The sequence below is a fragment of the Arvicola amphibius genome, chromosome 4, assembly GCF_903992535.2.
Source record: "Arvicola amphibius chromosome 4, mArvAmp1.2, whole genome shotgun sequence".
Classification (NCBI taxonomy): domain Eukaryota; kingdom Metazoa; phylum Chordata; class Mammalia; order Rodentia; family Cricetidae; genus Arvicola; species Arvicola amphibius.
Window position 1 is genome coordinate 107,303,582 of NC_052050.1, and position 12,859 is coordinate 107,316,440.

At 36.0% G+C, this 12,859-nt stretch overlaps 1 protein-coding gene across 1 annotated transcript; it reads right to left on the reverse strand.

Moving 5' to 3' along the window:
• Window positions 1–532: 532 nt before the first annotated feature.
• On the reverse strand, window positions 533–2,771 carry LOC119811876 (olfactory receptor 7E24-like). The gene is made up of 2 exons (XM_038326021.1): window positions 2,743–2,771; window positions 533–1,475 (listed from the first exon to the last, which is right to left on the reverse strand). Exons 1-2 carry the CDS (start codon window positions 2,769–2,771, stop codon window positions 533–535), a joined length of 972 nt encoding a protein of 323 aa, XP_038181949.1.
• Window positions 2,772–12,859: the final 10,088 nt, after the last annotated feature.

Below are 12,859 nucleotides of genomic sequence, written 5' to 3' on the forward strand. Positions count from 1 at the left end.
CTATATAGAAAATATCAGTGAGGCTATTAAAACATCATAGTCATTAAGTTTAGAGGACCCAAGTTCAGTTTCTCTCATGCACACAAGGTACCATAAAACTGAGTCAAAAAAGGGTCTAATACCCTCTTCTGGCACCTCAGTGATGCCTCTGCGAACCTTCACACTTACGTTGTACATAGGCACAGATACACATATATAAATCACAATAAATATTATTAAAGTTGTATTAGTTGAAAATTTTAATTAAAACTTATATAAACTTGTACATTCACTGTGAATTTTAAATATAAATAAATATCCCATTTGACAGATAATTGCTTAAAAAATAGTAAATACCTAGAAACTCTACATTTAATAATGGTACTTCTGAAGAAAATAGGATTCATAAATACATACCAAATCCAATGAGGATACATTAAAGAAGAAATAAAATCCTTCAAGAAAGGTAATGCAAGGAATAAAGCCAGAACTATATTTGTACACCACAAAGTATTGAAATGTAACCTATGAAATTCTGGAATAGAAAATAAGATTAATTTGTTCTCAAGTGCAGCCTCCTCAAGGCACCTTTAATATCCCTGTTCCTAAGGCTGTAGATAAATGGATTAAGTGTGGGTGTAACCACTGTGTACATCACTTCAGCGATTAAATCCTTTCTATGAGAAGATGACAAAGCTGAACTAAGATATACTCCCAGACCTGTTCCATAAAATAGGCAAACTACTGACAGATGAGACACACATGTAGAAAAAGCTTTAAACTTTGCCTCTGAAGATGAAATTTTAAGAACAGATAACACAATTTTATAGTAAGAGTAAAGGATCCCCAGGATTGGAAAAAATCCAAATATAGCACCAGTAAAGTACTCAACAATGTCATTGATAAAATAATTATAACAGGTCATATTAAGGAGTTTAGAAGGATCACAAAAGAAATTAGCAATTTCCACATCCTTGAAATATGGAAGTTGCATGATAACCAAATTGTGCAGCTGGGAATCCAGAATGCTAACCAAAAATGAACTCAAAACCAGTAAGACACAGTGCTTGGGGGTTATAATGATTGGGTAATGAAGAGGATGACAAATGGCTATGAACCTGTCATAAGCCATCACAGCCAGAAGCATGTCATCTACACAACCAAAAATGGCAAATGCAGACATCTGTGTTAGGCATGCCATGTAGGATATGCTTCTTCTATGCGTCTTAATGTTCACCATCATCTTCGGGACTGTGGTAGAAATAAATCCAATATCAGCTAGGGACAGGTTGCAGATAAAGAAGTACATGGGTGTGTGTAGTTGAGGGTCATTGCTGACAGCCAGGACAATGATCAGGTTCCCAAGCACCGCAATAAGATACATGGACAGAAACAGACCAAAGAGAACGGGCTCCAGTTCTGGCTTATCCGTGAGTTCCATGAGATAGAATTCTGAAATGAACGTCAAATTTTGTGTCTCTATATTCCCTGGACACCTTGTCAAAAGGAAATATTTATATAAGAAAAGTTGGACAAATTTGGCGTTGAATTCAATAATCACAGTAATTGCATTGTCTGTATTTACTTTTATCTTGCTCTGTTTGGAGTGTAGAGAGAATCCTGTAATATAATGAGATTAATCTTGAATTTATATTGATATTCCTTTCTCAGGCTCTCTATTGCTGATATTTGATAAGAAAACACTGGAGTTTTCTTAGGAAAAACTAATTAGACTTGGAAGGTCATTTAAAAGAACAGGACATGAAGTTTGGAGAGAGGTGTTGGTGGTGTACTAAGGGAAATTCCAAGGGGAGTAAAGGGTGGCTATTCCAAGGAAACATCCTGTACACATATAGATTTTTCAAAGGCAAAAACAAAAAGCAAATTAAAAATCTCCCAGTGTCCTTGTCTATATACACTTTAAGTTTAAATATTCGGAATTTAAGCACTTGCAGCCTACAAACATTTGTTTCTATGCTGCTGCTACAATGATCCCTTTCATTGTCTGTTTCTTTATTATTCAAAACAAAAGGAAAGAGTAAAGAAAAAAGAAAATAATCAATGAAATAGTCAAACATGTCATCTGTTTAATTACACAGGGTGTTTCAAGTTTCCCTGGTTTCAGTGCTAGAATTAAACACTAAATAAGCTCATGGTCCTTTATGAAACTACACGGGCGCAAACCTGACACTTTCTATATATTTTATCTTCCATTTTCTGATTTCTAGTCTTAAGGGATATATTTTCCTCTAAAATGAATTCATAATTATATTTAATTTATCAGTTAGGAATAATATTATGTAGACAATGTGAAAAGCAGGCATAAACTGAATTATATATCTCTACCAGTTAATATATTATTTTATAATATTTGTATGATTCATGAGAGATTTTATCTATGTGTTTGGATGTGTATAACATAAATTTTCTAGTAAAGATCCTATGTGATTTCCATATTATTTTATCAAATGTACATGTTCATGCAACAGCATTGACTAAGAAAGCATACTATACTTTTCAATTATTAAACAGTTAATACATATGAAATTAAAATCTTAAGCCATAGTCTTTATAGTATGAATGAAAAGAATATATATTGAGTAAAATAACAGAAATTAAAGCCCATAAAATTCAAAATTCTCATGACTGCTATTTTTCATATTTGTTTTCTCTCACCCACTGCCCAAATAATTGTTTGATTTTGTGATGACAAAATAGTTTTTCCAAGAACCCTGCCAACTTAATGGTAATATTTCCACTTACTGACTTATACTGTTTCTCTGCTGAGCCATGTTCATGAAGTACAAACCCACAGACACTTTCTTGCAAGGTGCCCAAATTCTACTGAAGTCAAACTTGGACTTCAGTATTGAACGAAATACAGTATCAGATGTTGAACTTAATGAGAAATATAAAGTGACAAAATGACACAATTGTGAATGTAACTAATATTTTACACAATACAGAATGTTTGCAAACCAACCCAAATATTGACTAATATATATGTTTAAAGTCTCAATGCGCAGAGGACAATATTAGACAAATTGGCCTATGATAACTCATTCCCCAAAGACATTCTAATAGTAACTCCAGAAAAAAAAGAAGAAAATCAATGGTCTTGTCTCTTCCTTTATCCAGAAAAACATTTCTGAATATAGCTGATATCTTTTAATTGCACGCACTTTAAAGATCAGTTTTTTGCGCATTTCCATCTTATTGTATATTCATATGCTGCAAAACTCTACCTTACTAAATCATTATAAGTACATACCCCCATGAAAATGATTATGTTGACAGCACAAGAAATTAACCTGATCTATAATATTCAATGAATTAAAATAAAAAGAAATATATTTTATTTATCATTTTCCTAAACTAAAAAAAATAATAAAAAAGATGATTAAAGTAATTTTGATTAAATGCCTGATTTATTAATATAAATGTCAGGTTTTCTAAGAGTAGTCATAATGAGTGTTATGGGTGCTCAGTAGACAATCTTTCAGAGAAGTCTCTTCAAGGTGCTCTTAGCAGTCTTATTCCTTAGACTGTAGATTGACAGACCCAACAGAAACATTAGCAATGTGCCCATGAAAGAAGTCATTATGCTATTTTAGAAAAAAAAATCTGATAGAACTTAACCTAGGTATATTCACAGAACACTTGTCAGTTCATTAAATCTTTCTCGTCAGTTGATTTTATTATTTCTACTACCACATCTTATTCAGAAAGTCTGTGTCCTTCTAAGCTGAAGAGTACTCTTAACGCTAGTGGTTTATTAGTAACATGTCTATTTTATTTTTTTAAAAAGAAAACAAGCTACCTTTTTTCATTTTACATACCAATCTGAGTTCCCACTCCCTCCTCTCCTCCCATTTTCTCCATCTTCCTGCCACATCATCCCCCATCCACTCCTCAGAGAGGGGAAGGCACATTGCTTTGGGGAAGGTCCAAGGCCCTACCTACCATATCTAGCCTGAGCAAGGTATCCATCCAAAGAGAATAGGTTCCCAAAAATCCAGTATAAGCAGTAAGGATAAATCCTGGTGCCACTGCCAGTGGCTGCACAGTGTGCCCCAGCCATACAACTGTCACCCACATTCAGAGGGTCCAGTTTGGTCCCATGCTGATTCTTTCCCCATCTGGCTAGAGTTGGCAAGCTTTCATTAGCTCAGGTAAACTGTTTCAGTGGGTGAACCCATCATGGTCTTGACCTCTTTGCTCATATTCTCACTCTTTCCACTCTTTAACTGGACTGGGAGCTGAGCCCAGCTCTCCCTTGTGGGTCTCTGACTTTGTTTCCATCAGTCACTGGATGAAGGTTCTATGGTGACATTTAAGATATCAATCTGACTACAGGGCAAGGCCAGATCAGGGACCCTCTCCACTATTACTTAGGACATCCTTGTGAATTCCAGGGAATTTCTCTAGTGCCAGTGTTCCTGCCAGTCCCACAATGGCTCCCTCAATTGAAATATTTATTTCCTTGCTCTCCATCTCTGTCCCTTTTCCATTCTGACTATTCTGCACCCTCCAGTTCTTCTCCCTTCTTCTTCCCACCTCTGCTTCTTCTGCCCTCTCTTCTCCTCCCATGCTCCAATTTTTCAGGAGATCTTGTCTATTTCCCCTTACCAGGTGGATCTATGTATGTTTTTCTTAGGGTTCCCCTTGTTTCTTAGCTTCTCTGGGATCATGGACTATAGGCTCCTTATCTTTTGCTTTACAGCAAGTATCCACTTATGAGTGAGCACATACCATGTTCATCTTTCTGGGTCTTGGTTACCTCACTCAGGATGTTTTTTTCTAATCCTATCCATTTGCATGCAAATTTCAAGATGCCATTTTTTTTTATCATCACTGATTAGTACTCCATTGTGTAAACATACCACATTTTCTTTATCCATTCTTCAGTTGAGGGAAATCGAGGTTGTTTCCAGGTTTTGGCTATTAAAAATAATGCTGCCATGGACATAGTTCAACAGATGTCCTTGTAGTATAATTGAGCATCCTTTGGGTATATGTCCAAGTCTGGTATTGCAGGGTCCTGAGATAGGATGATTCCCAATTTTCTGAGAAACCATCATACTAATTTCTGGAGTGGTTGTACAATTTTGCATTCCCACCAGCAATGGAGAAGTGGTCCCCTTACTCCACATCCTCCCAAGCATAAGCTATCATTGGTGTTTTTGACCTTAGCCATTCTGATTGGTGTAAGATGGTACCTTAGAGTCATTTTGATTTGCATTTCCCTGATGGCTAAGGATGTTGAACATTTCCTTAAGCATCTTTCAGCCATTTGAGATTCTTTTGTTGAGGATTCTATGTTTAGTTATGTGCCCTATTTTTAATTGGATTTTTTGGATTTTGATATGTAATTTCTTGAGTTCTTTACATATTTCGGAGATCAGTGTTCTGTCTGATGTGGGGTTGGTGAAGAACTTTTACCATTCAGTAGGCTGTCTTTTTGTCGTATTGACTGTGTCCTTAGAGGCAGGTGGAACTGTGAGTTCGAGGCCAGCCTGGTCTACAGAGCGAGTTCCAGGAGAGCCAGGGCTGTTACACAGAGAAACCCTGTCCCAAAAATCAAAACAAAACAAGCAAACAGACTGTGTCCTTTGCTTTACACAAGCTTCTCAGTTTCAGGTGGTCCCATTTATTTGTTGTTGCTCTCAGTGTCTTTGCTACTGGTGTTATATTTAGTAAGTGGTCTTCTGTACCCATGTATTGAAGGCTACTTCTCACATATCTTCTGTCAGGTTCAGTGTCGTCAGATTTATTTTGAGGTCTTCAATCCATTTGGACTTGTCCTACAAGCTGCAACATTATGCAGCTATCTTTTTACACATGACTTATCAGAACCAAGACTCTGGTAATAACTAAACAAAAAAAAGCAAGGCTTTTAAGCATTATTGCTTTGTGAATAAAGTGGCTGCCCTTTGCTGTAGGTTTTTTTTTTTTTTTTTGCTATAGCTAACTCCTTTTCTGTTACATATTTGGGAATAAATTCCATAGTTCAGAACAGTTTCTCAGTCCTGGGACTTGTTCCTTTCTCCAAGTGCAGAGATCTGCCTTCCTGCAGTTATCTTTTTCAGTAGGCATTTGAGCAATGCTTAGAATCCAGACATAGGGCATTCCATCTAAGATATCAACAGATCTCCAAATACATAGAATTACTCTCTGCCCAAGCTGTTGTTCTGATTTTATATCATTACTACAAGCAGGAACTAACAGTATAGAGGCCTGGATTCCTTCTTTGTATCTACCACCTAAAGCAGTAAGTCTAACTCCAGATGTAGACCCATAGAAGCTGCAACATCTGGTATATGTACTATCTGATGAAGAGCCATCAGTTTCTCCCCAACTGTTTATGCATGTTGCTTGGTTACCTAATTCTGTGCTTCCTGGGAGAAAAGAAATGGCACACTGATGTAAATGATCAATGCCATATTCATAATTTTACTGAAAATAAACATCTTAACCTTTTATCTATCACCTAAAAATGTAGCATAGAACACTAACCTTCCCCTCAAGAATTCCCTGGTGATTTAATTTCCTTTCTTTTCTTTTTCTTTTTTTTTGTTTTGTTTTGTTTTGGCTTTTTAAGACAGGGTTTCTCTGTAGCTTTGGGTTAATTCCATTTCTTAACTAACTTTCCCATTAAGGAGTACAGCAGATGTATACTAGCCACACCCATGGATCTATGTGTGTGAAAAGTCTTATCTGATTTTCTATAAGTCACGAGAATTCTGGCTTTGGAACCTGCTAGTGCTGGGGAATTATTGGTTTTAAGGGTATATATGAGTGGAAACCTCTGTCCTTGGGGAGGACAAGGAGGAACGATGTAGAATTAAGAAACAATGTAGTACTAAGAACAATGTAGAACAAGGGAGAAAAAGAAAAAACAATGGCAAATGATGGATTGAAGAGAGAAGAATAAAGAATTAAGGATAGATGGAACCTATTGTGAGTAAACTTCTTTACCTTAGATCTTTAACCCCCTTTCAGCTATTCATGACATTTTTAAATTGAACCCTGTAAGGGAGTCTTTAAGGCCAAAACTTTTAAAGCTCTTTAAAGATTTAAGATTTATGCATGGGGATAGATATGAATCTATTTGCATTCTTCTACGTGGTGATATCCGGTTATACCAGCACCATTTGTTGAAGATGCTTTCTATTATCCATTGTGTAATTTTGGCTTCTTTGTAAAAAAAAAAAAAAATCAGGTGTCCAGATGTGTGTGGATTAATATCTGGGTCTTCAATTTGATGTCTTTCATCAATCTGTCTGTTTTTATGCCAGTATTAAGCTGTTTTCATTATTGTAGCTCTATAATAGGGCCTGGTGTTCAGGGATGGCCATGCATCCAGAAGTTGTTTTATTGTACTGGCTCTCCTGGGTTTTATTTTTCCATATCAAGTTGATTATTGTTCTTTCAATGTCTGTGAAAACTTGTATTAGGATTTTGATGGGGAATGCATTAAATCTATAGATTGCTTTTGATGGGATTGCCATTTTTATTATGTTGATCCTACCTACCCAAAAGCATGGAGATATTTCCATTTTCTGGTATCTAATTTATTTCTTCAAAGACTTAAAGTTCTTGTCTAATAGGTCTTCCACTTATTTGGTTAGTGTTACCCTAAGATATTTTATGTTATTTGTGGCTAATGTGAAGAGTGATGCTTCTCTGAGTTCTTTCTCAGCTCCTTTATCATTTCTATAGGAGGGTTACTTATTTTTGCGAGTTGTATCCTGCTACATGAATCAAGGTGTTTATCAGCTGTAGGAGTTCCCTGGTAGAATTTTTGGGGTCCTTATGTATAATAGCATATCATCTGCAAATAGCAAAAGTTTGACATCTTCCTTTCCAATTTGAATACACTTGATCTCCATTTGTTATCTTATTGCTCTAGCCAGAACTTCAAGAACTCTGTTGAATTGATAAGGACAGAGTGGACAGCTTTGTCTTCTTCCTAATTTTAGTTGAATCACTTTGAGTCTCTCTCCACTTAATTGTTGACTGTTGGCTTGCTGTATATTGCTTTTATCATATTTATATATGTTCCTTGTATTGCTGATCTCTCCAAGATCTTTATCATAAAGGAGTGTTGAATTTTGTTGAATGCCTTTTTAGTATCTAAAATGAAATGTTCATATGGTTTTTTCTTTCATTTTATTTATATTGTGGATTACACTGATAGATTTTAATATGTTGAATAATTCCTGCATCTCTGGAATGAAGTCAACTTGATCATGGTGGATGACTTTTTTGATGTGTTCTTGGATTCAGTTTGCCAGCATTTTTTGAGTATTTTTGCATCTATATTCATGAGTGAGATTAGGCTATAATTCTCTTTCTTGGTTGAGTCTTTGTGTGGTTTCAGTATCAGGGTAACTGCATCCTGATAAATAGAGTTTGGCAATGTTCTTTCTGTTTCTATTATGTGGAAAATTTAAGGAGTGTAGGTATTAGCTCTTCTTTGAAGTTCTGGTAGAATTCTGCACTGAAACCATTTGACCCTAGGCATTTTTTGGTTTTTTGATGACTACTTTCATTTTGCAGGTTACAAGTCTATTTAAATTGTTCACTTGGTCTTCATTTAACTTTGGTAAATGGTACCTAATCAAGAAAATTGTCCATTTCTTTTACATTTTCCAATTTTGTGGAGTACAGGTTTTTGTAATATGACATTAATTCTATTGATTTCCTCAATGTCTGCTTTCATGTCCCTCTTTTCATTTTTGATTTTTTAAATTTAGATGTCCTATTTTTCCCTTTTGATTAGTTTGGATAAGTGTTTGTCTATTTTGTTCATTTTCACAAAGAACCAGCTCTTTGTTTAATTCTTTGTATTGTTTTCTTTGTTTCTGTTTTTTTGCTTTCAGCCCTCAACTTGGTTATTTCCTGTCTTCTACTCCTCCTGGATGAGTCTGCTTTTTTGATTCTAGAGTTTCAGGTGTGTTGTTAAGTTGATAGTGTGATATTTTTCTCACTTTCTTTATGCAGGCACTTAGTGCTATGAACCTTCCATTTAGCACTGCTTTTATAGTGTCCTATAGGTTTGGGTATGTTGTGCCTTCATTTTTGTTTAATTCTAGGAAGTCTTTAATTTCTTTATTTCTTCCTTGACCCAGGAGTAATTCAGCTGAGCACTATTCAATATTCATAAGTTTGTAGCCTTTCTGCAACTAGTATTGTTGTTAAATTCTAATTTTAAACTATGATGATCCAATAGGATACAGGGAGTTATTAAAATTCTTTTGTATCTGTGGATATTTGCTTTGTTACTGAGTATGTGCTCAATTTTAGAGAAGGTTCCATGAGGTGCTAAGAAGAAGGTATAATCTTTTGTGTTTGAGTGGAATGTTCTATAGATGTTTGTTAAGTTCATTTGAGTCATGACATCTGTTAGTTCGCTTATTTCTCTGTTAAATTTCTGTCTGGTTGACCTGTCCATTGGAGAAAATGGTAAGTTGAAGTCTTTTACTAATAGTGTGTGGTGTTTGATTTGCAATTTAAGCTTTAGTAATGCTTCATTTACATATGTGGGTACTCTTGTATTGGGGGCATAGACGTCCAAGATTGAGACTTCATCTTGATGGATTGTTCATGTTATGAGTATAAAGTGTCCTTCTCCATCTCTTCAGATTAACTTTAGTTTGAAATCTATTTTGTTAGATACTAGGATAGTTATAGCTGCTTGTTTCTTAGGACCATTTGATTGGAAAATCTTTTCCCAACCATTTACTCTGAGGTAATGTCTGTATTTGAGGTTGAGGTGTGTTTCTTGCATACAGCAGCGAGATGGATCTTGCTTTTGTATCTATTCTATTAGCCTGTGTATTTTCATAGGTGAGTTGAGTCCATTGATATTAAGAGATATTAATGACCACTGGTTGTTAATTCCTGTTATTCTTTAGAGATGGTGTTTGCGTGTTTTTCTTTTTTGGGTTTTGCTGGTGTAAGGTTATATGTTGCCTGTGTTTTTGTGGGTACATTTAGCTTCCTTGGGTTGGAGTTTTCCTTCTAGTACATCCTGTAGGACTGGATTTGTGGATAGGTATTGTTGAAATCTGGTTTTGTCATAGAATATCTTGTTTTCTCCATCGACGATGATTGAAAGTTTTGCTGAGTAGAGGACTCTGGGCTTGCATCCGTGGTGTCTTAGTGTCTGCAGCATACCTGTCCAGGACCTTCTGGCTTTCATGGTTTCCATTGAGAAACCAGGTGTAATTCTGATATGTTTGCCTTTATATGTTATTGGCCTTTTTCCTTTCTTAATATTTTTCTTTATTCTTCATGGTTTTCATTTTAATTATTATATGGTGAAGGGACTTTATTTTTGGTCCAGTCTATTTGGTGTTCTGTAAACTTCTTGTACCTTCATAGGGATGTCTTTCTTTAGGTTGGAAAAGTTTTCTTCTATGATTTTGTTTAATATATTTTTCATGCATCTGAATTGTAATTCTTCTTCTCTTCTATCCCTATTATTGTTAGGTTTGGTCTTTTCATGGTGTCTCAGATTTCCTGAATGCTTTTGTTAAAAATTTTTTGAATTTAATGTTTTTTTGACCAATGAATCTACTTCCTCTATAGTATCTTCAACAACTGAGATTCTCTCTTCCATGTCTTGTATTCTCTTGATTATGCTTGCCTCTGTAGTTCCTGTTCAGTTACCCAGATTTTCCATATTCAGAATTCCCTTGGTTTGTGCTTTCTTTATTGCCTCTATTTCAATCTTCATGTCTCTAAGAATATGAACTGTTTTCTTCACCTGCTTGATTTTTTTTCACCTGCTTGATTTTTTTTGTGTGTGTTTTTCTTGGTTTTCTTTAAAAGATTATTCATTTTTTTCCAATTTTTGTTTTATTTTCTTCCATTTCTTTAAGGGAATTTTTCATTTCCTCTTTACATGTCTCCATCATCCTCATAATGTTACATTTAAAACCATTGTCTTCTGCTTCTTCTGGGTTAGGATGATCAAGTCTTGCTGTTGTATGACTCCTGAGTTCTGGTGTTGTTAACATGTTGCTTTTTAGGTTGTTGGATAAATTCTTGCATTGGCTCCTATTCATCTCTTTCTCCAATTGGTGCCTGCAATGTCTTTGCCTCTTGTTCCAATCCTTACAGTGGCCGTCTGTGTCTTTGGAAGCTGCTCTTGTTCTGCTCTGTACTGTTGCTGTCTGTGTCTCAGGGAGCCACTGAGATCTCTTGACCCACTCTCTTGGTCCGCTCTCTTAATCTGTTCTTGTGGTTCACTCTCTTGGTCCTCTCTGTGTAGTTGCATCCTGTGTTTCAGAGTTCCTCTGAGGTTGCAGGGAATAGGTGAATTTGGAAGCTGAGTGGAACTTATAGCTTACAGGGTAAAATACATAGGGTGGGGGTATTGGATCACCCTACCTGCTTCAAGCTTGCCTGCCGGCTGGCTAGAAAATCTAAAGCAGGTGGGGAAGGGACCTGGGGTTTTGCCATGGTATGGGCAGCAAAGAAAGTTGGTTGCCCCACCAGGTGGGTGGTCACTCACCTCTTGGTCCTCTTTGTGTAGTTGCAGCCTGTGTTACATAATTACTCTGAGGTCGCATGGGATAGGAGAGTTTGGGAGCAGAGAGGGACTTATAGCTTTCAGGCTCTGATCGATGGGATGGGTGGGTTGGAGCAACCTATCTGCAGGAAGCTTGCCTGCTGACTGTCTACAGAAACTGAGGCAGGTTGTGGAGTGGACCGGAGTTATGCCTCAGTATGGAGGGCCTAGAGAGTAGGGTGTCCCGACTGGTGGGTAATCACTCACTTTTTGGCCCTGTGTATTTGCAGTCTGTGTTTCAAAGTTCCTCTGAGGTCATGGGGGACAGGAGAGGTTGGGGGCAGAGTGAGAGTTGTAGCTTATAGGATCTGATTGAAGGTGTGGAGGTGTTGGAGCAGCCTATTTTATTTATTTATCTATTTATTTATTTATTTATTTATTTATTTATTTATTTATTTATTTATTTTTTGTTTTTTCGAGACAGGGTTTCTCTGCAGCTTTAGAGCCTGTCCTGGAGCCTGCTGGCTGGTTAGAGAAGCTGAGTCAGGTATTAGTAACATGTCTTAAGGGAAATGTTTTTGATCCATTTCCAGTACAGTTTTGAGCAGGAAGATTGATAAGGTCCAAGTATTATTAATACACCTATGGAAATCAAGGTTTCTTGTAACATATGTTTAAAATGATATCTTTTCTCCACAATTTACTCATAGTGTCCTCACTAGAATTCAAGTGGTTGTTTTTGAATGTACTTTGTCTTATAGCTCATTTTATTCTATTGTTTCATGTCTGTTTTGAGAAAGTACTGTGACATACCTGTTATTATGGCAGTGAAGTATATTTTTAAATGAAGAATGATGATAACACCAGCAGTGTTTTTTTCTACTATATTGGTTTGACTGCTGTGAGTCTGTTGGGGTTCCACATATTTTTAAATGTTTTTCTATTTCCTATTTCAGTAAAGAATGGGCCACAGTCTTTTACATTTTCCAATTTTGTAGTATAGTTTTTATGATATGACCCACGATTTTCTAAATTTGATTGGCATTACTTTAGTAGTTACTCTTTCATTTTAAAGGTTATTAATCTGAATCTTCTTTCTCTTATTTTGGTTAATTTGTTTAAGTGTTTGCTGATGATGTTCATCTTCTTAAGTAACCACCAAATTATGAGTGGGGTCAAGACTAGAAGAAGGATCTTTCCAAGGCTGAAATAATTCTTTGTGAGATCTTGACTACTATGACGTATTATCTAGCATACCAAAAGTATCCAAGGTTCCATTGGAATATATGTATGCTGTTTGGAGCCTTTGACAGATTCCCGTGTGAGAATTACAGCAATGAGGTTTGAATTTTTAATTTG

Excerpts from the sequence above, each read along its gene's own strand:
- LOC119811876 (XM_038326021.1), bottom strand. The coding sequence starts at position 2,771 with ATGGCTCAGCAGAGAAACAGTATAAGTCA. Across the intron at positions 1,476-2,742 it reads CAGAGAAACAGTATAAGTCA|GTGTCCAGGGAATATAGAGA; the intron begins GTAAGTGGAAAT and ends CCTTTTGACAAG.